Source organism: Triticum aestivum, chromosome 7D (genome assembly GCF_018294505.1).
Source record: "Triticum aestivum cultivar Chinese Spring chromosome 7D, IWGSC CS RefSeq v2.1, whole genome shotgun sequence".
Lineage (NCBI taxonomy): Eukaryota > Viridiplantae > Streptophyta > Magnoliopsida > Poales > Poaceae > Triticum > Triticum aestivum.
In genome coordinates, this window is record NC_057814.1 from 4986557 (window position 1) to 5011272 (window position 24716).

The following is a 24716-nucleotide window of genomic DNA, read 5'->3' on the forward strand; positions in this document are numbered from 1 at the left end:
GGGGGTCTGGATCTACGGCAGGGCGTCGAAGAGCTGCGGCGGGGCGACGGCTGAGCGGGGAGCTACGGCGGGGCGGCGGCAGGTGGGGAGTGGGCGGGCGGTCGCGAGGCGGAAGGGAATGGACTGGCGGTTGGACGTTTGGCGGGCGGCCGCGGTTTTGGACCAGTTGCATCTCGTGATGTAAACTTGCATCACAAAGTTTTCAATTTTACATTACCGGAAGGCCGCGGTCCTTTTCTTTACATATAGACCGTTTGTTGGCAGCGTTTTTTGTCTCAAACGGTCTAAAAGTTATATATTTTTATGTCTGGACGTTGTATTGGAGATGCTCTTACGTGTGATACTCTCGCCTTCCGAGTTTATTAGACACAATAGCCTTCGTGCTGAGACGCAAGCAGGTGTGGCAGTAGAAGCTCACAGCCATGGCGGAAGCGGACATGGCGTGGGCTTCCAGTGCTCCGGCTCGCTCCCTGGCTCCATGTCCCAATATCATCGGCCGAGAGGGGTTTTGCTATGCTCGGTTTAGTCACCGTTGTTTTCAAGTGTCTTTCCTTTTGATGTCTTTCCTTTCTTTTCCTTCTTTCTTTTTTAAAACATTATTATTTACAAAAATGGCGAATATTTGGAATCGTGAATAATTCTTACAGTCGAAGAAAATAATAATTCATAAATATATTACGAATTCATGGACATTTTTCGAATTATTGGACATTTCTAAAATTCATAAACACTTTAAAGTAGCAAACACTTTTTAATATATGTTAACATTTTAAAATTTGTACAATTTTAAACTTCCAGAACAATTTGTTAAACTTGTGAACAGTTTTAAAAAATTGGTAACATATTTTGGAATTCTGAAACATTCTTAAATTCATGATATTTGCAATTTGAGAATTTTAAAAAAAATCCACGTTTCTTAAATTTGTGAATACTTTCAAAATGAACATTTTTCAAAACCCTTGAACATTTAAAAAAAATCTATGGATATATTTTAAAATGATAAATATTTTTAAAATCCTTCAACATTACTTAATAAATTTATATTTATTTCATTTTAGATATTTTTTAAATAATTTCCAATAATAAAAGTAAAAAACAGATGGCCAAGGAGCATTTAGCTTATACTCCCTCCGTTCCAAAATAGATGACTCAACTTTATACTAACTTTAATACAAAGTTGGGTCATCTATTTTGGAACGGAGGAGTATTTGTTTTCCTCAAAAATTTGCTCAAAACGTGGCAATGATCGGTCTCGCTACATAAACAACCAAATCAATGAAAGAAAACCGCTGAGGAAACCAGGTTGTGGGTCGTTCCACCACTTAGCTAGTTCAATTGCTCGGTTGCTGGACCCCTCTCTAGCGTGCAGTTCCTGGTTAAGGGGGGAAATTAAATCTGATTTTTTATATATTAAATAAATTTGTACATCCAAAATGTAGAAAAAAAAATTAAAAAAATTATGAATTGAAAGAAAATTTCATGAATATGAAATAATGTTTGCAAATTCTTAATAAATATTCATGAATTTGTAAAAAAATCATGTATTAAATATATTTGTGAGTTTTAGGAAAAGGTTTGTGGATTTGAAAAAAAAACTATGAATATAAGAATGTTGACGGATTTTAAAATTAATACTAATTTTTTAAAAGATCACGAATTTGAAAATAAACCAGAAAACTGTTTGTGAATTGGAAAAATAATTTCATGCATCTAAAAAATGTTCACATACTTGTAAAAAAATGTTTACGAATTTAGTAAATGTCCATAATTTGACAGGCAAGAAAAGTAAAATAAAACGGAAAATAAAATACCCGATGACATGTAAATCGTACTTTTGAATATGTACAAGGTGGATGGACTAGGAGATGGAGCGGCGAATTTGGGATAGCGCGCTTGCCCCCACCTCACGTGCCAACATATGAAATTGATGCTTCTGAATGTGTTGTATGAATCAAAATTCTTCTTCTAAATTGGGGATTATTGGGGAAGAATCTTTGGCCAAATGATTGGTGGGTACTACTTGGAGGGAATTTATTGTGACTGGTTTTTGGTGATTCTTACATTGCCAAAGCCCGCTTCAGCCTCCATATACTCTGCCGACCGTCTGCATAGCAATTTTCGTGAGCAAAAATGTTGTGACTCTTCTCGAGTTGCTCTTAGTTTGGAACAACCAAAAATAATGAAGGGGGAAGAAGTGCACAAGCACATTGATGCCATCGACCATGACATACTTGAACACATCTTTCACCTCTGTCGCTATCATTCTGTGAAGAACCACATCCAACAAACACACTTGTTGCAGCCTAGGACACTCATGAAAAATCAGACTAATCTACTAGTACAACATCCACCCCGTATAATAATAATAATAATAATAATAATAATAATAATAATAATAATAATAATGGCGATGACGATGATGATGATGATGATGATGATAATAATAATAATAATAATATAATGGCGATGATGATGGAACAAAGTAGGGCTTTTGTGTTCGTTTACTTCAGTCCGGCCTGAGTAGCATGCATCCTTGTGAAAAGCAAAAAAATAATTGAAGTCATTAGGAAGCCCCAATATTTTGAAGAAAATAATAAAATCAATCTAGAAATCCAAATTGTTATTTTACGAAGCAAATCCAGAGAGCATTTTATTGCTAAAGATGATTGGAAATAGTCCGGCCAGATAAATACAGAGAAGAAAAAAAAATACGCTAGAGATTGATCTAACTGTAGCTACTTGCCACGATGTACCAAGTGAATTTTTAAGTTGATTGGTCTCACGAAAAGCGATGGCCATTGTTCTACCTCAGAGTTGTACCCTTTTCCATCTATCTCAAAACAATGGGTTAACATGAAAAGAAGTTTAGCCTCCGGACCACGCAGAAGTCTGGGCACAACGTTCGATTAGGAGGGCCTACCTAATGCCCCCTTCTTTGCCACGAAGAAGGTAACGACTCCATCCTCTCTCCTGCATTGATTCTAGCACAAAATCTTCTAGGAAGCTACACGTTAATTAGCTGTTGGGTGCAGTTTTGGGCCTATAGAATTTCCTGCATTTCTTCTATGTGAGAAGAATACAAGTTGAAAAGACTGCAATATATGCTTTTTTGGACCGAATATTTGATATTTTCCTTGCACATGGCAGAAAGACACGCGTTCATACGGTTTCTTCTCATTCAAAATTTCTAGTAATGCAAAGGTGAATGGTTCAGATTAACTAGCATGTGCTGGCTGCTGGGTTCACTGATCTTAGATCTCTCCCTCCCTCCCATCCGTACATTTGGTTGGCTGTTCTCCCCTCGTCTACTGCAGCTGCATTATTGTTTTTGTCTGGACATTATTGTACTACGTTTTGGAGCACTGAATCTCGCCGGTTTGATTCCTGTCGCTGGCCGTCGTGTTGTATCAGGGTGAGGGGTCGGACAGGATAGATAGATAGTCCAAACGTAGCAGCACCGTTCTTACTGAAGAATCTCTCTTTCTGGTTCGCATATTCTAACAGCACAGACAGAAAAAAAAATGCATGGAATTCAAATGTTCTTTCTGAATGGTATGGAATTCAAATGTCATCACCAATCTATAAGAATGAAATGAACAAATTGTTGCGTCACAGAAAAAGCGCAGGAACTTTCCTGAAAAAGAGATTAGATGCATTAACAGCGGGGCTCAATGAAAAAATTTCCTTGGAGATTGGAGCTTACTAGTTAACCATGTTCATGACGCAGATCTGATGTAGAACCAATGAGAGAACACTGGACGGTCGGGACAGCAGGTCATGGGTAACTGAGAGTGGATTTTCTCCTGCAGCTTTTCTCAGCTCCACACATCTCGGCTCTCATGCTTTTTCTTTCGACTTTCAATTTTCAGTCTTCTATATATTACGAACGATAAGTCCATTTTTTTTTCAGATTCGTGTTGCTTGTGATGAGGGCTTTCAAGTAAGATTCATTTCAAATATGTTTTGGTGAATTTTTACATCTTCGTTAAGTTTGAACAGCTGAAACTTGGTACGACGAAAGACAAAATCGCAAGTTTTAGAAACCTAAACTTAAAACTTGGTGTACCCTCGTGGAGAGTCCAACTACTTTACGGATCGCGAGGCAAATCGAGTGACCGATCAAGTTTCAACTCGTAAAACTTGATAGGAACGATGATATAATTAGCAAGTTTCAAAACTGAAACTTAAACCCTAAACCCAAATCTCTAAACCCTAAGCCCTAAAGCCCTAAGCCGAGAACCCAAAAAACATAAAAGCATATAAAATTTGGTAAAACTGGACAAAACGATAAAACGGAATGTTACATTTTGTCTTTTTTGAAGTTGTTGAAATGTATTCAAAATTTGTCTTGTTTGAAAGTTCTCGACACGACGAACACAAATATGTAAACAAAACTTAATTTGGATTTTTGGTTTAAAAGATATAGTAAATTGAAATTAGAAGATGAAATGAAAAAGAGATGAAAGGTGAGGTGGATGGGGCATGCAACACAAAAGCATGCATGTGTGGGCCATTTTAAATTAATTAATGGCTAAGCCATGCAACAAAGAAGATAAGCATGCATACATGCGGATCTCCAACCAAATGGACGGCTGAGCCATGCACATGACCTCCTGGTGCAAGCGAGAATCTCTTTTCTCATGGGTAACTAAGCTAGCTGCAAATTTTGCCTCCAGTTAGTCAGTTCAATTGTAATAACTAGAGGGTACCCAGTCAGTTCATTTGTAATAACTAGATGACACCCAGCGCGTTATGCGAGAATTGGTTGATAAAATTTTTAGTTGATAACATGAGAATCAAAATTAAAAATACATATGACTTAATATATTTGAATGTATATCATTATAAAATATTTATCTGGTATAAGTAGAATAATTGAATGAAAAACATTTTTCCATGCATGATTGAATGTTGTTGTGTGGTTATTTCTATTTTCGTTCATAATTATATGGTGATCTAGCATGCTTGCATGTTGAGATAAATAAATTAATGAGATGACTTTTTAAGCATATAGGATATGCTGGCTCACCTTCAATCAAACACACAAGTGTATGAACGGCTCACGGACTCTTACAGATGGAGCGATGCATATCATCACTGCGCACACATGCATCCATAAACAGTGCTACTACTACATTTATGGCTCGCAGAAGAAGACAGTGTGATAGCTATATGAGGAGGGCTCCATGACTCAATGGGTGATGGCTCTAGGAACGACTGAGGTTTCAATGGGTGATGCCCTTTATTGAAAAAATATACATGGGCGATAGCTACATGATCGACGATGATTAATGGGGCATGGCTTGTGAGGGTGCGAAGTGAGACAGCACGCGTGCGTTTTGCCCTGCCATCACACATAGGTATGTCAGATCAATACTCTCTCCCCCAGTGTTTATCGAGCACTCGGCAAACATCACTCAGCGATGCATTTATCGATTGTTACACTAAGCACGCGTCACTCGGAGATTGTTTTTGTCCACCTTGGTAAGCGGGGAGAAATTTAAATTGTAAAGACAACTATTGAACATGACGCATCACACGTCCGCCTAGGGAATATCTTCCCGGGGCCCTCGAGTGAAGATGATCGCCAGGACGACCAAGATTTCAGAGAATAAAAAAAAATTTAAAAAAATCAAGTTGCTAGGGTGAATCACAGTTTTTAAATAAGATCACATGTCCTTGTTTTCTGCTACTTTTGTTCTTTTAGAATATGCGAACCAGACAGGGAGATCCTTTTGTTTTAAAACGGAGACGGCCACCAACCCGAATCAAACTGAAAAGATTCAGTGATCCAATTACTGCAGTATTACAATAATGCCGAGAGATCATAGATAACATTAACAATGTAGAGAAAGTCGTAGCACAGTATCAACGGAGCTCCTGAGTACAAGAGATAATGTAGTTCGCCGCGTCCTCTCACGACCAAACTGATTTGAGCTGCTGTTTGGGTGATTCCATGAGTTAATTTCCATCGTTCATACCACAGGCACCATGCTACAGTCGCTACAGTTTCTCGTAATTTGGAAGGCCCAAGATATGAACTTCATGATTCTTCAAACACAACAAGTGTTCAAGTATTACTTCTCCAGCCCGGTCCACCCCGATGCCCTGTTTGATGATATCATCCACGCCTAGCAGTTTTCACACATCCGCAACTAGCTTGCATTCAAACAACAAATGTTTGATGTTGTCCGGTCCAAAGTTGCATGATGGGCAACTTGGATTAATCTTTATATGCTTATTAGCAAGGATTGATCTGCAAGGGATCGCGCTATGAATCCTTGATAATGGTCCACCCCGGGACTGTACCTGTGGTAGGAGAGACGGCAGGGCGTGGCGACCCTCTTGCATGGCACCTCCTCGTTCCACGCAGAGGAGGCCAAGACAAGACATGGGTTTGTCCACTGCGACGGGCTCGAGGATACCGTGTGCGTGCTCAACCCAGCCACAGGCCGAGTCCTCGAGCTCCCCTAGAGCCCCAGCAGCATTGTGTCGCGCTGGCACTTGGTGGCACAAGGACACCAAGCGTTCGGCTTCGGGCGCGACCATCGCTCCAACGCCTACAAGGTCGCTCGCTTCTTCTACCGTGAAACGCGTGCCATGGGTGGCCTTGGGATGGAGGTGTTCACTATCGAAAAGGACCAATACTGGCGTGAGACGGCCGCACAACCATCGTACCCGTTTCTAGTAGGACGGATTGCGACCTTCTTCAAGGGTTCCTTGATTTGGACAGTTGACCAGTACTCACTGATGTATGAATGTGATCCCTCGCTTCTGCCTGATCATGCAAGTATGACGTGCTTTGTCCGGTTTAGTCTTGAAGACGAGTCATTCAGCATCATGACGGGTCCTCCATGGTTTGAAGGGGGCGACTATTTAGAATCCAGATTAGCTAAGTTGAACGGTGAGCTAGCCGTCCATCGTCTAGTGCCCAACTATGAATCTGCTGAGATATGGATGTGCAATGATGCGGAAAGCAACAACCCGCCAAGGTGGGAGCAGCGCCATGTTTTCAACTTCCGGGCTTTTGTTCGTCTGATAGCTACATTCGACGATGAGATAGTGTACCAAGACGGATCATCGTATCTCTGGCGTCAAACTCATCAAGGAAATAATTTTCTGGTTTGCATGACTAACTTGAAGTATCGTAACCCCGACATGGGCACACTTGTTGAATACTCATGGGGGACCATTGAGGACTTTGATGTAATCTTTTTCATTCCTACCCTAGTTCAAATCTAGTTAGCTGGCTTATTGCTACGTAATCAGCAAGGACAATCACTGGTATTTTAACCAAATATAGTTGTTTGCACATGGTAGATTTTATATGAACTTTGACTTGATTTCATAAGGGCTTGCATGATGAGATGCTTCAGTTAACTAGGTCACTCTAATAGTTTTTGCAAAATTATTGTAAGTTATTTGTCAGACACACGCTTCTGTTCGAAAAGAAGAGGCACACACACACTTAATGGAAGATCGGTGTTTTGCTGCTTCTTTTTTACAATCCATGGATTTTAAATGTTATTGAATTGTTTGAGTTTGAACATGAAAATTTCAATTATATCCATACGAAGGTCAAATTGAAGAGGAGCTCATATGCACAAACATAAGAGAAATATAAGAGAGAATTAATATAAGGTAACAAGTTTTAAGGAATCAGACATAGTAGTACACTCCAAAACCTCTAAAACCCTTTGGAGGTTGCCACATAAGATTTGCTATCTTTGAAGGTGTTGCATAACCCCAAATGCCTCTTTCTTAAATCTACCAAGGCCCATAGCCCTAACAAACAACCGGCTTCCCAACCTGATTCCTCCAGAATTGATTCTATTATAAGTGAACTGCCAGAATTGATTCTATTAAATGAACTGCGGGCCAGCCAAAGTGAGAATCTGTGAAATCGCTGATTCCCGAGCTTCTTTGTTGCTTCCCGCACTCACTTGACATTTTTACATATTTTTACCACCTCTCAAACCTTTCATTCCTCTCATCCCCGCCCTCATTTTTCCCATCTGATTGTGGCGAGGCACACATGCCCTACCCCCCGCCGGCACCCATAGCAGTCGGATCTGAATTCCTCCGCCTCTCCGACCTTTGTGCACCATCCTCCCTGATGGAACCTCATGCGCCCTCTACCGTCCCGAGGTCGACCAACGCCCCAAGCCCACCACTCGCTGCTCCAGCCATGCCCTCAATATGCTCCGTTCCCGAGCCTGATCTACTGCACTCCACCGCCTCCCTCATTTCCATGTTGGTCCATCGAGTAGAACCGCTCCTCTACTATCATGGTTGAGAAGTTGCCATGTTATTTGTCATTTTTTTTCTCTTCTCTGATGGACATTTGTTCATATCATGTGTGTTTTCTCCCGGTGAGAATGTGTATGTATGTATGTATGAATTGGAAGATTTGTGAGTTGTTCAATGAGTGTGATTAGTTTTGCACGTTTCACGGTTGACCAACGCATTCGGGGCGTTGCAGATATTTCACAATACTTCTGATATTCTAAAAGAAGGGTAAACAATAGTAAACTTCTGATTCTCGAAATCTATAGCCACAGCTGATTCTCAGGAATCCAAGCCACAACTGATTCTTAGGAATCTGTAGCCCAACCAAATGGGACCTAAAGGGACTACCAGACCCAAAAGACTCATCGTTAGGAACTCCTCAAGCTGCAGACATGACGGATACTTACCGTTGCCATCATTCCGAATTTCAACTTTCGTACTCCAAGAAAAGAATTACTAACATACTGGTTTTCAATAAAGTAGCCCTAAAATCAGACTTACCATTGCCATCATTCCACATTTAAGCCCAAGAAAAGAAGAAACACAAATTTTGAAGAAATGATCAACGGCCAAATAGCAGATTTCCTTCACAAAGAAATCAAATCATTTCCGAGGTGAGAAACAATAGCTTACGTCAAATGCCGGTGTCAACTTGCCCAACACGGGCCTGAATCAACAAAGAACTCCTCACTGGGCAAATCCTGAGCGCGAACCGCAGGGCACAAGCCTTTGTACAATTAACCAACACATGCAAGACATCGTCACCTTCAGTACCAAAAATAATGCAAATTAATTGAACTTTCAACCACAAGAGATCAACAAAATATTGGAAATGCGGTACGTAGAGCTTCTGGTACATGGATCACTGGCTGCTATGATTGAGCTCTGTAAAATCACATGGAGAAGTTAATCACAGCAAAATTAATCTTTGCCTTCATGACCACAAAACATTGCAAATAAATTGAACTTTCAAAAAACAAAAGAACAGCAAAAATATTGCAAATGCCGTGAGTAGAGGTACCACAAAACATTGCAAATAACTTGAACTTTCAAAAAACAAAAGAACAGCGAAAATATTGCAAATGCCGTGGGTAGAGCTTCTAGGTACATGGATCGCTATCTGCTAGGACAAGCCCTATGTATGTTCTGTAGAATCATATAGAGAAATTAATCACAACAAAATGGTATCTCCAAGGCTACTACCACAACTGCAACAACAACCCAGCACAAAACAAAGAATGTTGACTGCACACTAATACATACAAGAAACAGAGGCTCGGGCAACAAACAGAACAGAACCCGTCACGCGCAAAACTTAGCCAAAGGGCGAGGCGACAGGGCCAGCGCCGGCGAGGGCGTCGGACCGCTTGATGCTGCCCATGCCGCAGATGACGCAGCCTGGGGCCGAGAGGGCGGAGAACTTGGCGCCGCAGAGGTCGCAAACGTCGTGGCCGATGGTGGAGAGGCGGCTGAGGGTGACAGCACAGAACTGCGAGGGGTCCTCAAACGGGTCAATGGACTTGTTGGTCAGCCCCCGCTGGACGCACATGTCGATGAGGCTCTTGAGCTCATCCTGTTTGGTCGGCGGCGCCTTGGAGTAGAGCAGGTCCAGCATCTGCTTGGCATAGGCGAAGTTCTGGACCTCCATGTTGCGCTTGATGGCGGTCCGGATGCAGTTGATCCGGTGCTTGGCCTGGATGGGCAGGGACGCCAGATGCCGAGACAGCCTGCCCATCTCCTCCTTGGCGCTCAGCGTGCCAGCTCCCTGGACTCTTTGCAGCCGAGCGATTTCCTGCACGCACAGAAGTCATTTCACGCAAAAAATAAGCAGCAGAGAGCAACCTGAACTTTGATGACAGATAAAAATGATTATTACCTGTAGCAATGAAACGGCGATCTTGTACTGCGCACAAATGGTAGCCTGCGCTTTGATGTCGGCTTCACGTGATTGGTCCTTGGCGAGGGCCAAGAATGCTTCATCCAAACAATTTAGTGCATCCGTGAGCTGATTCTGCTCAAGATGTGCAAGACCCATCCTGTAGCATTCTGCAGCAGGAGCGCCACGGGGTACCTGTAATCACGGATACGGGTGTCAGCTGAAGCTATGCCAAGTCCATCAGATAAAGTGTCTAACAAAAGGTAGAGTAGAGTAGAGTAGAGTACCTGGCCAGGACGCACGGCTTTAGGCGCTGGGGGCTGAGCAGCTTGCTTTGCCGCTCCTGGACCCTCGAGAGCACTGAGATCAATTGGTTGCGAAGGAGTAGGAGCAGCAGGTTGAAAGCCCTGTGGCTGTGAAGGAAGAGCCTGGCTCTGTGGAGGTACACCACCATCAGGTAGGCCAATTGGGTTCATAGGAATGCCTTGCTGCTGAGGGAACTGGCCTTGTTGCTGAGGGAACTGGCCTTGCTGTGGCCCCTGTGGCGGCACCCCACCATCTGGAAGACCAACATTGCCCATCATGTTTTGAGTAGGTACCGGTCTGCCGACGTTCATCCCAGACTCAGGATTGGCCATTCTTTGCAGGATTGCTCCTGGAGGAGGCAGTCGATTCGCAAGTTGCTGTGATGGAACGGTGTTCTGGAAGAAGTCCTCAGGAATAGGTCCAGCTGTCACTCCCAGGCCTCCGATTACAGGACCCGTGCCGCCGGTCGGCGCTTGTGGTGGCGCCACCAAAGTATTTGTTCCAAAGAAATCGACTGCGCCACTCGGCATTGCTGGAGCAGCAGATGGTGCTGGGCCTGCTGGCTGACTGAATTCTTGTGGTGTTCCAGACGACCTTGTCCTACTGATCGGAGGAGCCATCAAACCTAGCTGTTTCGTGGCCTCTTTCAGTTTGTTAACATCAACAGCAGGTGCAGCAGGCTTATCACGTATCCTGATTTGTATCCTTTTAGTCTTCGACGTTGACTCGTCCTCATCACTGCTTCCAGCATCAACAACACCATACAGAGTCTTTTTAAACTCCTCCGCTGCTTTGGCCTGTTCATCTGCAGAAGCAATTTGAACCCCTAGCTGCCTGGCCAGACTATCACCAACTGAATCACCAGCAGCATTTGCTTTGTTTTTCAGTGCCAATTCAGAAGATGCCGGTTGCCCATTCTCACTACTGGCCGCCGCCATAGCTTTAACCAAGCTCTTTTCGCTTACTTCCACTACATTACCCCGGCCCTTCATCACACCCAAGTAAACACCGATATGATCTGCAATAACAGATGGGATGGCAGCATCAGTTGTTCTCATGTAGGGCATCACCTCTCCTGCAAGCTCCCACTGAGGAATACTCTTCATGCTGGTAGGTGTTTTGATCTCCCAGTTCCCTCCTGCCCATTCCGGGCCTTTAGGCACCATACTTTCAGCAGCAAAATTGGCAAAGACACCTTGCGTCCATCCAGTTGAACGAACTCTCAGTATTCTTTCTAGATAACGTCTCAGCTCAGGATCTGTACCAGATTCCTCCAACTTTTGTGCAAGGCGTCGCAGGGCACTAGGGTTCAGGTGACATATAAACAGATCCAGCATGCTTTCATGATCTGCAATAGCCTCAAATGTTTCTTTCGCACTGTCAAACTGACCATACCTGAAAAGGAATGCATCAACTATTTACGCTCTGAATCATGTAGACTGTTACACTGAGGAAATTGGGAATAAGGAAAATAAGAACAGTCCTTACAAAACATAAATTTATCTAATGGTATTTAAGTAGCAAGAAGGCAATCGTTAAGATTATGTTAATTAGCACAGGGCATACACAACAAGTGATTGCTATGTAAAATATTATCTCCGCTAAAAAAATATAAACATTATCCAAACACAACAGATCACCCATTATCCAAATATAAAACAGGTTATGGCTAGCTAGTTTTGCGATTGGGCCAGCATGCACACTAGTCAGAACTTTTCAAGCAAAATTAACTAGTATGGATTCTGTCTGGACTCTGGAGTAGCAATGTGGAAGCCAAGCCAAGGATATCTCTGAAGTTCCATATTCAAGATGATGTCTAGTGTCTCTAAGCAATTTCAGCATTTGGTTGGTGTAGAAGTAATGACATGTTGTGATACAGGAAAAAAATAAAACAGTATTTGCAATTTAGTCATATGAGTGGAGAGGATATCCTTTTTGTAGATCAAAGTTAGAGATGATAGCTGACCGTACTTAATGCATGCGTAGCCCAACTCTCGGAAACGCTGGAACAGATGAGAAGTGGGAGGGCACTGAGGATAATCTCTGGAACGCAGGAACTCGTCTTTCAAAATCGATAAAGCAGCAGAGAACCGGAGAGCTTTGATGGCGTAATTGCAGCGCATGATCTATCACAAGTTGCAATGGAGTATTAGATCAACGAGAGAACAATGAAGGAAACAAAAGATGGTGAAGGTTAAGCTCACTTGTGTAAACTGAGGTCCTGCTTGAGATAATGATACAGCAAGGTCTCCACAGACAGGGGGTCCCTTAGATAATATGTCCAGGGACTTCGGAGTAACACGCAGACTATCAAACCTGCAGTGAATGAGAGAACATAAATGGGTAAATCATGGACATCCAGTTAAATACAAAAACTATGCAAAAATTACTCTGATCAGAAGTTTAAAACATAAACGAACAACCAAATGACAGTGCATGATTACTAAATGCTACAACACAAGTAACTCACTTGTGTACTGAAAAATGAGTACAGCAGCCAAGCAAAAAAAATTACCTCGATGTTATTTGGTATAGCACTTCTGAAAGATCGATTTTTTGTGTAAAGTGTTGCTGCATGGTAGCAAAACCAATAAGAAGAGGTTCAAGAAGACCAACTAGACAGCTTCTTATTTCCACACCCTTTTTCTGTCTTGGATTTATATCTGTTGGATTCACAAGCAGCAGACGGTCGTTCAAGGCACCAAGCAACACTGCATGCATAAAGATGCATATGGTTAAGTCCAGCACAAACTCATAGGACTAACAAGAAAACAATAGCACGGAGCATGTTAACAAACTGGGAACATAGCACAAATGCTAGGTTGGTTATTTAAATGAAAAAAAAGTAACTTATGTCATCATAACAAAAAAGAAGTCTGGGAGTAACTGTTACCAGAACGAGGGAAGCTAGTGGAAAGGATTGATCGAACTTTGTTGTCCCATCCAAGCATACTTATTGCAGTTGCACTTGAGAAGATGAGCGCTGGTCCAACCCACAACATTGACCGATAGTATGCAGTAGTTAAGTGCTCAACAAAACATGATTAACAGTTTAGGGCAAGACAAGACATAAGCTATCCAAGTTTGAGTAACAACATAAAGAGCGAGAGTATCGGAAAACTAGAATGATTAAAGGATATTGATGGGAGACCACGATCATATTTGGTTGAGCTGCTTGAAAGTATATCAAGATCAGCAGAGGCGATTAGTACCCTTTGGTTTGTCAATATTCCGGCAACAGGACCTCTCAAAGTTGTCTGCCAGTGGACCTGCATATTAGATTAATTTCATTAAGAGTACGCACGTCAAACGCAGTCAAGTAACTGCATGCCCATAATGCTGGTGGTGAAACTGAATGCTTGTTTTAGACAAGTTTCAAAAGGGTACTAATCAAAGGATGTCCATAATGCCCATAGTAGATTAATATTTTAGACATGAATCAATGCATCATTTGAATATCAGTTACACCAAACTACTCGAGGGAACCCATCCAAGAACATCTTTAGAAAATGTATCATAACCCCATCACCAAGAACGGTCACTAACTTCATTTTGGAAGACTCTTTACGGAACCCTAGGAGTGAATCAATACAAATAAAGCACCTGAAGAACAGTTTCGTTTGGCTTTAACTTGATAAACTTCTTCCCATCAGTTTTTGTGGTAATAGATAGCCCATTGTCTGTAGATAACCTATAACCAGTCAGGAGCTTCGCCAGTCCAATATGTTTTCCCGAGATCACATACAACAAGGATGATTCTGCAAGGAGCAATGCGTTAGTCAGCAATAGTTCACCTGAGTCCAGTAACATTAATATCTCAAATAGGTCACCCCTAATAACATATCGTTCTTTTTTGTTGAAAGGAGAGAGGCAAGATGGCAGGAAAACGTACCTTGTGGAGATGAAAATATGCGATCGACCTCAGATTCAAAAGTAAACTGCATAGGACCTTGCTTTTGTGTTGGATTAGCAGTAGGATTCTCAGCAAATGTGTTTTCTTCTTCTTCAAGCACGGCAGCATTATTTTCAAGAGCTTCCTTCGTGGCTATTGGTTTGAGATTATAAAGATTCAGGCTAGTTCTGTCTTCCTCCAGAATAGCATATTGATTATCATCCGGTCCCAAAAAAGTAGCATCTCGACCTAAGAAAGGGCAACACATACCAGGGGTCAGCTAATCATGTAGAAATGTCCTACGGTGGCAATTAGATACAATATGTCACAAAATGGAAAACCTTTTATTGAACTTCCTTTGCTGTTTACTGTCTGCAAATCAGTCTGCTCCCAGTAAAGAACAACTTCATGCGTCACTCCACTTGGACCACTTAATTCAAACACAACTAGAAACATATGCTGCTTTGGGCTATATGAAATATACTTGGGGTAGCATTCCATATTTGAGGGAATCTGGGAATAGGGTGCATGGGAATTATAAAACAGAGAACGAACAAAATAAACAAGAAAAAGTTGCACCATTGTGCAATAAATACCGTAGAGTAAAGCTTCTTATAGAGATTATCGGCTCCAGATGATAGGTTATGGGCCATCAGGTTAAATCCATCCAAGTAGAAAGCTCTAACTGGATACTGAACCACACGGTTCTCCTGGTTGAAGAAGTTCAACTCCAGATGGAATGGCTGCAGTTCCAAAACTAGCAAACTGGTTAGAGAGTAAAATAGTTTAAGTAAGCAAAAACGTTGAATGTTATAGCAGTCACCTGACAAACAGGAATATCTCGCAAAAGGTTGCTAGGATCTGAAATAGTAACAAGGGGTAAACGAGAGATTGGACCACTTTTAGCATGTCCCTCCATGAAATGCTGCAAAAAATTGTTTGCAAGAGAATTAAGAAGTTTGTAACAACATACAAGCACAAGTATTGGTTGACCAGCAGAATTAACCAACAATAAGGGCTAAAATTGATAAGATATAGAGTATATTAACAAAAGGCTGAAATCGGAAGCATGCAAACTTTTTTGAGGTTGCAGCATGACAGAACCAACATAGGTTAAGAACAACAATCTTTTGGGAATGAAGCTTTCAAAGAGGTTGTTGTTTTTTCTTGTGAAAAGAGTATATTTTTATTTCAGGTTCGATGGAACCTACATAGCTTCAGTACATGTAAGGACATAGCACAAGTTGAAAGCTACCAAAAGGAGGCACATACACTGTGAAGGAAAGCCTTCCTTGCAACATCTGAGATAGTTAGCTTGCTCTGGCTGACAAAAAGAAAGAAGAAGTAAACTCCAACCATTATAAATACTGTGTGCAACAAAGAAAGTATGGTGACATAGTAAATGGAAATACGAAATTCTACCCCTTCAAGTGCTGCTCTTGAAGCTGCGCCTGGAGTTGGTGCTCTGCTAAAATTCCGGATGAACCCAGGGCCAAAAGTTTCTCCTTTAAAACAGCAGCTGCAATACCACAACAAATTTTAGTGCATGAAGTGCTCAAAATTCTAACAGTGTAGGAAATATAGCCTGACTTCATACAGTATTTTAACCCGTAGGATCCAACTAAAACGAAATAATGAGTTTTCAGCAATTTTAACCAAGGGGGTGATCTGAGAATATTAAATAAGGATAAATATAGCAAAATGAGAAGAAAAAAAACACATCCATATGCTTACCAGTTGACCCCCTAGCCCCCTGTAGTACAGCAAAAAGCTGCCTCCTTCCTTCCCTTGTGTATGCAGCCTTGTTCTTTGCAGCTTCTGTCGCAGACATATCCTGCAAATCAATGACACTTTTTTATGAAACTCATGGCAATGAATACTGCATTTATGGGGTTCAGAGTTAGTGTGGCCTAACTTGAAAAATCACTGCAGCCAAATTGAACTTTGGATGCACTGCCAAATTCTTTATTCGAGGCAAAGGGTACACTGCTTCACCACCTTGAAGAGTGAGTATCTTTGTGATGTCCATTGTTTCAATGGCTGCATAGTTAACGAAGAAAATGGTTACACAGCTCATTGTAGGAAGGAAAAAAGAAAGATTAGCAATCACTAAGTAGCACAGTTCATGAAAAAAATTATTGAGACTATTTTAACAACATATGAGAACAATAAAATGGCTTAAGTGCTATAACAGAGATGTACAGTCACCATCTCACCGAGATACAGCACTAACCATCCAACATGACAGTTAAAACCCAAAGCACAAGAAAATAACAGAAAAGTTCGAGCAAAAGCATAAACGGTAAGGAGGACAAAACCTAACCAGCACGCTCAAAGAAATGAGTTTCCATTGGTTGTCTATTGTTATTAATAATAACTCGTGTCTTCCATACTTGAAGACCCCCATCCTTCGAAATTGTCACGAGCAGCTTTAGTGTAGGAAGCCAGGAAACAGATGTGATTGGCTGGGAACCAGCCTGTGTACTGATAGAAAAAAGGCAACAATCAGATTATCACATTGCAGATAGATGAAAGATGTAGAAGGAAATAACTGAGAATGAACAGTACGTCTGGAAGCACTTTAACCAAGCAGAATAACATGCCATCCAAATAACAGAGAAGTGCATGGAGAGGGTTGACTTGGCTACAACATGTCACTATGCCTTTCCTAATGAAATCCAGGTCAAGGAACGCGAAGCATAATATTATAACTTATAATTGAACTTGCACAGGTAAGACTAGGTTCCTATAATCCTTCCCCAGACCCCACCTTGTGTGGGAGCTTCTATGCACTGGGTCTGTCCTTTTATAATTGAACTTGCACAGAAAGATACACTAATTCGATGTAAAATCAATTGTCCTCCAATGGGGTGACAGGATCCACTATAACTTCTGCGAAAAGACACCACAGATAATATAGCTAGCAGAATATAAATCCAAAGGAACCACTCTAATATGCATAAAAGCAGCCCTGTAAAAACTGTTCTAACTAAACTGGTGTTTTATGCAACTCAATGTTTGATCGCCAACCAACGATCAATATAACATTAATTCTGTCCATGCGATAAAAATTCAGTAGTACTGCATATTGCAAAAAAAAAATCACACAACAAAAGATTTCTCCCAATCTCAACAGTGTACAAGGTACAGCACACTTACATCCCAATCATGTTTGGCCTCTCAGTTGATACATCCCATGCCAGGAGAGTGCCTCCTCTATCACCAATAAATACCCACTCTAAGGTCGGATGAAACCCAAAAGCACCAGCTCCCATGAGCTTAATTGTACTGTCAACCGGAACTGCCAGAAAATGGAAAAATTATGAAGCCTGCTGGTGGCTAAATGATAAAACATATGAAAACAAAGCAATGTATATTACGTTGTAACGTGTAGTGAACAGCATATGTCTGGACGTTGTAGGCGCGTACCAAGCCTTCAGCATAAGCTACATACTGAAATTAAAAGTCTGTATGTCAAGATAGGAAAACAGAAAAGAAACCAAAAAGATATGTAAAGGAATCACCAAAAAGAAGTGAAGGAATGATTGACTTACGAACACAGGAAGGCGAGGATGGCAAGCCAGGTTGACAATGGGTTTTTTAAGATCAGTCTTTATTTTTGTTGGTGGCCTCCCACCTTCAACAGTCCCAACAACTATAATAAGAGAGAAAAGGGCGTTAAAGAACACATATAGGTGTTTTTTTAATGAAATGCAGAGCCCTTCAAGTGAAGAGAAAAACCTGTCACACTCATTCTTTTGTGAAAACCGAAGAAAACAATAGGTTCAAGAGGTGTCAACGCAAGATGAACTTCTGTGTCTATTGAAACGTGGTCTGTTTTTTTCTCAGGTGAGTGCAGCACAAGCGTCTGCTCGGTAGCGAAATCACATGATCTGATTGTAGCATCCTACAGAAGGAGATATGCATAGACAAGAAACAGTTGCATGAGATGTCAATATCATGTGAGATGAGAACTTACTAGAGAGCAATATTAATATCATGTGAGTTGAGAACTTACTAAAGCAATATTTTATCATTATGATGGCAGATGGATGATGAAAGATAAAAGCCATAAAAGACGTCTAGTGATAAACTTGAAGAATAGCAACTTTTCTGCCCACAGTATTGAAAACATAGGCAATTCTGCTAGGTCTAGATTAGATGGTACAATATTATTCGTTGTTCTAAGTGGATGAAATAACTTGTACCAAATAAATACTGGAGCATTGAAACAATACAAACCTCAAGGATAGCAATGATAACATGGCTAGAGGTAGGGCTATATGCCATACGAACAACACGAGCTCCAAGGTCAACCAAAGCTATCTTGCTTCCAGTCAAAGCATCAAATTCTGCAAAGAGAAGAGAAAAACGAGACAGCTAATAAGAGCTCGATGCGCCACTTCCTTACAAGCCATGTGCACTCCTCTCTTAACGTCTTACACAAACTTCAACATAGTTATTGAGTAAACTGTACGCCAATGGACTCATACTTGTCAGGTATAACCGACTGGATTACCTCAAAGTGACAACGAAAGGACCTCCCGGACCAAAAGCATGACACGAATGATGTATCACAGTAACATAACCCAAATATGATACCGACATTAACTACCTGTACTCTAGCTATAGTAGCTTCCAGAAATCCTAGTGAAAACACAGCAGCTATTACTCAGCAGAGAACCATGGAAACATAGTACCTAGAGCTCCGCAGCATTTCAGGCCCAAGAGGTGTCCTGGGTGCGAAAACGAGCTATGCGAGTGATCTGTATGGACTAAGACTAACTAACTAGTCAGTAGCGAGAGCTGGACTCGTAGTTGATCAATCTCACTTGCGGGTTAGCTGAGCTACTCAGATCAGTGACCGCAACTACACACGGTAGACTCAGGAGCCCAGAATTCGAGGTCCACACCCATTTCCACCGCCCCAGCTAGTCAAATTCGACTACTCCTGGCGAGAACTGAACCCATGCTGGGCCGAATTTTCCACAGCAGTCTCCTCTGCGTCCATGAAGTGGTCGAACTCGCACGCATGGGCACTAGCTAAGCTGCTCAGATCACGGAAGCTACACACACGGGGCGAAGGCATTCCCGCGACCCGAGATGGTCCGGTTCGAGCGCAGATCAGCAGCAGCGGAGACCAGATAGATCACCAGGCAGGACCCGCCCGCCCAGCTAGCTCCGCCACAGCGGCAGAGGGAGGGGCGCGAGGAGAAGGGGGGCGTACGTACCGACGACGTGGGTGCCGACGGCGACGGCGACGATGGCCTGGGAGGCGCGGAAGGCGGCGGCGTGCGGCTGCAGCGGGCGCGCGGGGGCGCCGGCCCCGCGGCGGCCGCCGGCGTGGCGGAGGTCCAAGTGCTGCACCGTCTCCCACTCCATCGCGCCGCGGATCTGATCTGGCCCGGCCGGGATGGATGGAGGCTCAGATCTCCCGGCGGGCGGTCGGTCGGTCGGTGGTGGGATTTGACGAAGCGATGCGACTCGGCTATACTGCTGGCACCCGAGTCCTGAACGAACCAACCAAGTGGTTCCTCTTCTGTGTATGCCCGGTGGGCCCACAGGTCAGACACGCGCACACACACACACTCCCAAGAGGAAACCGCCCCTCGTAATTTGGTGTATTTGCAGATTGCAAATGCAAATTATCCCTACTTGATTCCGGAAAAAAGGCACTACACCGTATAAAAATGGGTCTTTTTTTTTAACAGGGCAAGGGTCTCGAAGGACCCATACTTCATTCATTAGATAATTAAGCATCAATGCATAAGTTACACAAGGACCCACAAAGAAAAGAAAAATACAAGCCAGTCCTTACATCTTGCTAAGAGGACCCAGAACAGACAACAAAAACGCAATCCAATCCTTTCTTTTACACAGTACCAGCCGGAGACCAAAGCCGCCATCGCCGGGGTGAACCACTTGTGGCTTCGCTGCGCCATCTCCACCAAACCGGAAGAAACTACAACAAAAGTTCGACTGCCCTTTTAACGACGGCGCGTCAGGAGGAATGAACGGAGCCGACGAGGCTCCATTGGGTCTTCATTCGACCAAAAGAAGCAGAGCGGGGGCTGAAGTCGGCAAGCTACTGAAGTGCGCCTGATGATGAGCTCGAGGGAGAAGATTGCAACTACAGCAAGACTAGAAGTAGATCTTAATTATCTCCTCTGCATCTCGTCTACCTTCACCATGAAGGCATGAAGAGAGCAGATGTGGCAAGAACTACACCTCCAGATCTGGGGATCCAATAGCCTTATTCATGGAGATGATGGTGAAGTAGCCCAGCTTCGTCTTTGTCTCCTGCCAGAGGAGCACCACGGAGATGGAAACAAGCACCAATAGTTGTCGGACGCGGCCCGTGAATGGCGACACTCCCCTAGCAACCGATATAGCGACATACGCCAACAAGGCAAGTCCTACCAAGCTAGTACTACTATATACAGGAAGATCTCGAGCGCCTTTCCCTAGCCATCGCCGGCCAGCAGCGCCGTCGGATGAGGCATGGGATCGAAGCCCTTCTTTGTCTAGGGATGAATCTTCCACATGCAAAGATATGGCAATGAAATATGGCGAGCTCCCAAGAAAACAATGATTGGTGACACCATAAGTCCATGCAAAAAAGCATGTTGCGAGGATTAGCCATGATGAAATGCACTGAACACAGTTTGTGCTCTCAATGTCACGCCATTGTCAATTGAAGGAACGACACTGTGAAACATGACATGCAGGGCGCTTCTACAACACTCACAAAGAAAGAGAAAAAAGAAAACTTAATAGAACTTTGAGTTGTGCTTGGATTTCTGGATCTTCACACTACCTTTTTCATGGGGATATGAATCAAGTGGCATCAAATCTGTTGCACTTGAAACTAAACCTGGGCATTCCTCGGGCCGGGCCTATCAAAGCCCGACTTGCAAAGTCTAGGCCCGAGCCCGGCCCAAAAAAGTATATGTAGGCCTGAGCCCGGCCCGAAGGGACTAAAAAGATTAATTTTGGGCTGGGCCGGGTCGGGCCTCCGTGTTTTTCAAGCCGACCACAAAGCCCGACCCGGCCCAGCCCGGGTTTTTCGGGCTGGGTCGTCGGGCCGGGCTGCCCATGCCCAGGTCTACTTCAAACAAACCCTCTTTTAACTGTCCTAGTTCAAAAAATGCTATTTAGTCCTCCAGTATGGTCCGGCCCATTTCGACATTTTTGCCGGACTTGAAAGGTTCTCTAGAACTCTGTGAACCAGATTTTTTTAATGTTTCTGCCTGGTTTTTTACTTTTCATCTACCCTTTTTTCTATTCTCCATTTTTACATTTTCTAAATTTTGAATTGGTTTTATTTTCTCATATTTTTTAGTTTATTACTCCCTCCGTCCCATAATATAAGAGCTTTTTTGACACTACACTAGTGTTAAAAACGCTCTTATATTATGGGACGGAGGGAGTATTTCCTTCCCATTTATTTTATTTTTATTATTTTACTTACTTATTTTGATAATTCATTTTAAATTCTTGAACATTTTCTGAAATCATGAATTGTCTTGGAAAACATGTATATTTTTTAAAATCATGAACAATTTCTAGAAATTCATGAACATTTTTGTAAGTCATGGAAACTTTCCAAATTCATGAACATTGTCTTGAAATAGTGAAAAAAAATTAGATTATTGAACTTTATTTGAAATCGTGAACATTTTCAGAAATCTTGAACATTTTTTTAATCAGCAAACAATTTTTCGAAATTTTGGGAGAAGTTTTAAAATTCATGAATATTGTTTTTTGTTTTGACTAACTTTTTGAAAATGCATGAACATTTTTGTGAATTCATGAACATGTTCTAAATCAGCAATCATTTTTTCAATTCATGAACTTTATGAAATTTGGGAACAATTTTTGAAATTCACGAATTTTTTCTGAATTCTATGAACATTTTAAAACATCATCACATTGGTTGAAATTTCAAATTTCTTTCAAATTCATGAACCTATTTTGGACACCATTTTTTTTTAAATCAGGAACATTTTATAAATTTTCCACACACTTTTTCGAAATTGTGAATATCCTCTGAATATGCAAATAGTTTTTCATTACAAACATGTTTTGAATCCGTGAAAAATTTATGATTTCCTGGACATTTTGCAAAATCATGAACATTTTTGTGAATTCACAACCATTTTATGATTTCTTGAACATTTAAAAAAAATCACAATTGTTTTGTAATTTGGAACTTGTTTGAAATCCCATTTATTTTAAGGAAAAACGATAGAAAAGCAGAAAGAAAAACAAAAGGAAAAAACAAAAAAAAATGTAGGGCGCATCGTAGCCTGTACTTGGGCTGGCCCAAAAGAGGAGTTGGGGGGAGCGTGGGGTGCGCGTCTCGCGTCTTCGGTGCGCGCACTGGACAAAATGGGAGGTCCCGTTCGAGACCTCCTCATTGCCGCCCGTTGCGTCAACTAGTTAAGGAAATGCTCACTGCTCACTGCGGAGGATGTGAAGATGCATAGCACATGTGGTTCTCTAGATGTGAGCTCTCGGTGTGCAAGTGAGATGCCCAGTAGCGTTTTGCTGCAAATGTAATGGGAAATTTGGCCTGGTCTGTTTCATAATAAGAGAGATATCCGGTTGCTCCACTGTCCCCAACAAATTTCTGGTGCAGGGCGTGTTGAGCTAAAAAATATCCTCTAATAGCCCACCTTTCCCTGTTTTTATAGTGGTCACAAAAGAACACCCTAACTCTCCACTTATAGAGGAAGAGATGCCCGAAGAAACGACATGCTCTCTGTTCGCGTTGATCATATCTCCGCCACCGCGCCACCATCTTTCCTCAACGAACCTCCGCAAGAGTGTCGACGTGGATGGTTGCAACACTTCCCTTCGGCCCTTCCCTACCGTCCTTGGCGCTCTTCGTCTATCTGCACGCCGACCCTGTCGCACAGTCGACTACCCCCTGCCCTTGCGTCCCACGTTGCAACAATGTATAGGCCTCGGTTTGCCACCGGAATTAGCCACCGGCCCGCGCCCTTCCTCTGTTGTTGGGGAGAGAGGGAGGCGTCGGCAGCTCCGCCGCACCATCGAAGAATTTGAGGACCATGGTGGTCGCATTATCTCTTGCACCTTCACCATTCCACCACCTCCTCCCCCTTTCTCTGCGCCATATCAGGCAGCCTTCATCTCCGCAACTCTGGTTGCTGCAACGCTGTATAAGAAGGATGAGTACGACGCCCTGGAAACTTTGAGCAAACGTCAGAAAGGTTTTTTTATTTCATTTCTTGATGCTAAATGAATCAAATTCGGTGCAATTATTCAAAGTATGGACGATGATGGATAAAAATAGTTCATTTTCTATATGTGTAGTGATCAATCATACCTCAAAATTTTGAATGAGTCCTTCGTCATAGACGGCATTTCGTTGTCTAGTTCATTTAAGGAAGTTGATGATAGTGTCGTCGAGGATGCCTCTACAATAGAGAAGAAAATGGGGAAGGTTGACCAACTACACCACGGGGGAGGGGGTACCTCAGTGGTCATGTCAAAGGAGAGTGTAAGCTTCGATTCGGTTGAAGGGACCGATCAAAGCATGAAGACTTATTGGAAGCGCGTTGTCAAGCACTTTCATCGAAATGTGACAATATCGTCCGAACGCTCAATAAAGAAATGTTTGCAATTGGTGTGCAGGTTGTGTCGCCCAAGTTAAATGTGCCAAGCCAAGTGAATGAAGGAGGAAATGCTAGTGAGTATCCTATCTAAAAAAAGTTTTACACCTAATTTCCTAAAAAAATGTTTAACTTTGGACCTCAACTACACCATTAGTTGTATAAACGGAGGGAGCCGATGGCAAGGGTAATTGTCATGGTCCATTGTTTGGCGTTATTCCAACACAATGAGAAGTGTAAAGATACAATAAATCTCTTCTAGCTAAGAAGAAGACTAAATCACCATCTACTGCAGAGCTTCATAAATAATGATGATGTCGATGATGATGATGAAGGGGAAGGCCGAAGTGGTACTCAGAGCTAATCGGTGGTCACCAATATCAAAAAGGGGTCGCCTGTGAGGTGGGTGAGAAGTATAATCAAAAGAATGGAGTTTCTTCAAGACGTCGGTCGAAGAGATAATAGCAATATAGGAGTTGGAGGCAGAGAGAAAACAAGATAAGGAAGCAAGGTAGTTGGAGGTCAAGGTTGTGGAGAAGCACAAGGTAGAATGCGAGGAGTGCAAGACAACAATTGAAGAAGAGAAGTTGAAAGTCTTTTGGATATGAAGTGAAGGCTAAGAAGATGGTGCAAGAATTCAATATCATGTTCATGAACCTAATTGGGCTTGTAGCAAGGCAAATGAAGTATTTGGAGTTGGCGAAAGCAAAAATTC

General features: G+C 42.4%; 1 protein-coding gene and 1 long non-coding RNA gene across 2 annotated transcripts in view; one reads left to right on the forward strand and one right to left on the reverse strand.

Annotated features, from left to right (window-relative positions):
- LOC123167653 (uncharacterized) overlaps window positions 1-4367 on the forward strand; it is a 7996-nt gene extending 3629 nt beyond the window's left edge. Inside the window, exon 4 of the long non-coding RNA XR_006484024.1 lies at window positions 3728-4367. This is a non-coding gene — a long non-coding RNA (uncharacterized lncRNA). The remainder of the gene's footprint in view (window positions 1-3727) is intronic.
- Window positions 4368-9301: 4934 nt separating this feature from the next.
- Window positions 9302-19867, reverse strand: LOC123164538 (uncharacterized). The gene is made up of 24 exons (XM_044582055.1): window positions 19595-19867; window positions 18606-18715; window positions 18105-18270; window positions 17918-18018; window positions 17744-17816; window positions 17523-17664; window positions 16687-16847; window positions 16279-16403; window positions 16098-16197; window positions 15786-15882; window positions 15636-15687; window positions 15187-15288; window positions 14960-15106; window positions 14705-14876; window positions 14364-14612; window positions 14075-14229; window positions 13612-13740; window positions 13365-13482; window positions 12987-13182; window positions 12676-12787; window positions 12443-12597; window positions 10453-11866; window positions 10166-10360; window positions 9302-10081 (listed from the first exon to the last, which is right to left on the reverse strand). The coding sequence occupies exons 1-24, from the start codon at window positions 19743-19745 to the stop codon at window positions 9605-9607; spliced, it is 4899 nt and encodes a 1632-aa protein (XP_044437990.1). The 5' UTR covers window positions 19746-19867; the 3' UTR covers window positions 9302-9604.
- Window positions 19868-24716: the final 4849 nt, after the last annotated feature.

Excerpts from the sequence above, each read along its gene's own strand:
- LOC123164538 (XM_044582055.1), bottom strand. The coding sequence starts at position 19,745 with ATGGAGTGGGAGACGGTGCAGCACTTGGACCTCCGCCACGCCGGCGGC. Across the intron at positions 15,289-15,635 it reads GGAAGGCTTTCCTTCACAGT|CATTTCATGGAGGGACATGC; the intron begins GTATGTGCCTCC and ends AATTTTTTGCAG. Across the intron at positions 11,867-12,442 it reads TTGGGCTACGCATGCATTAA|GTATGGTCAGTTTGACAGTG; the intron begins GTACGGTCAGCT and ends ATTCCTTTTCAG.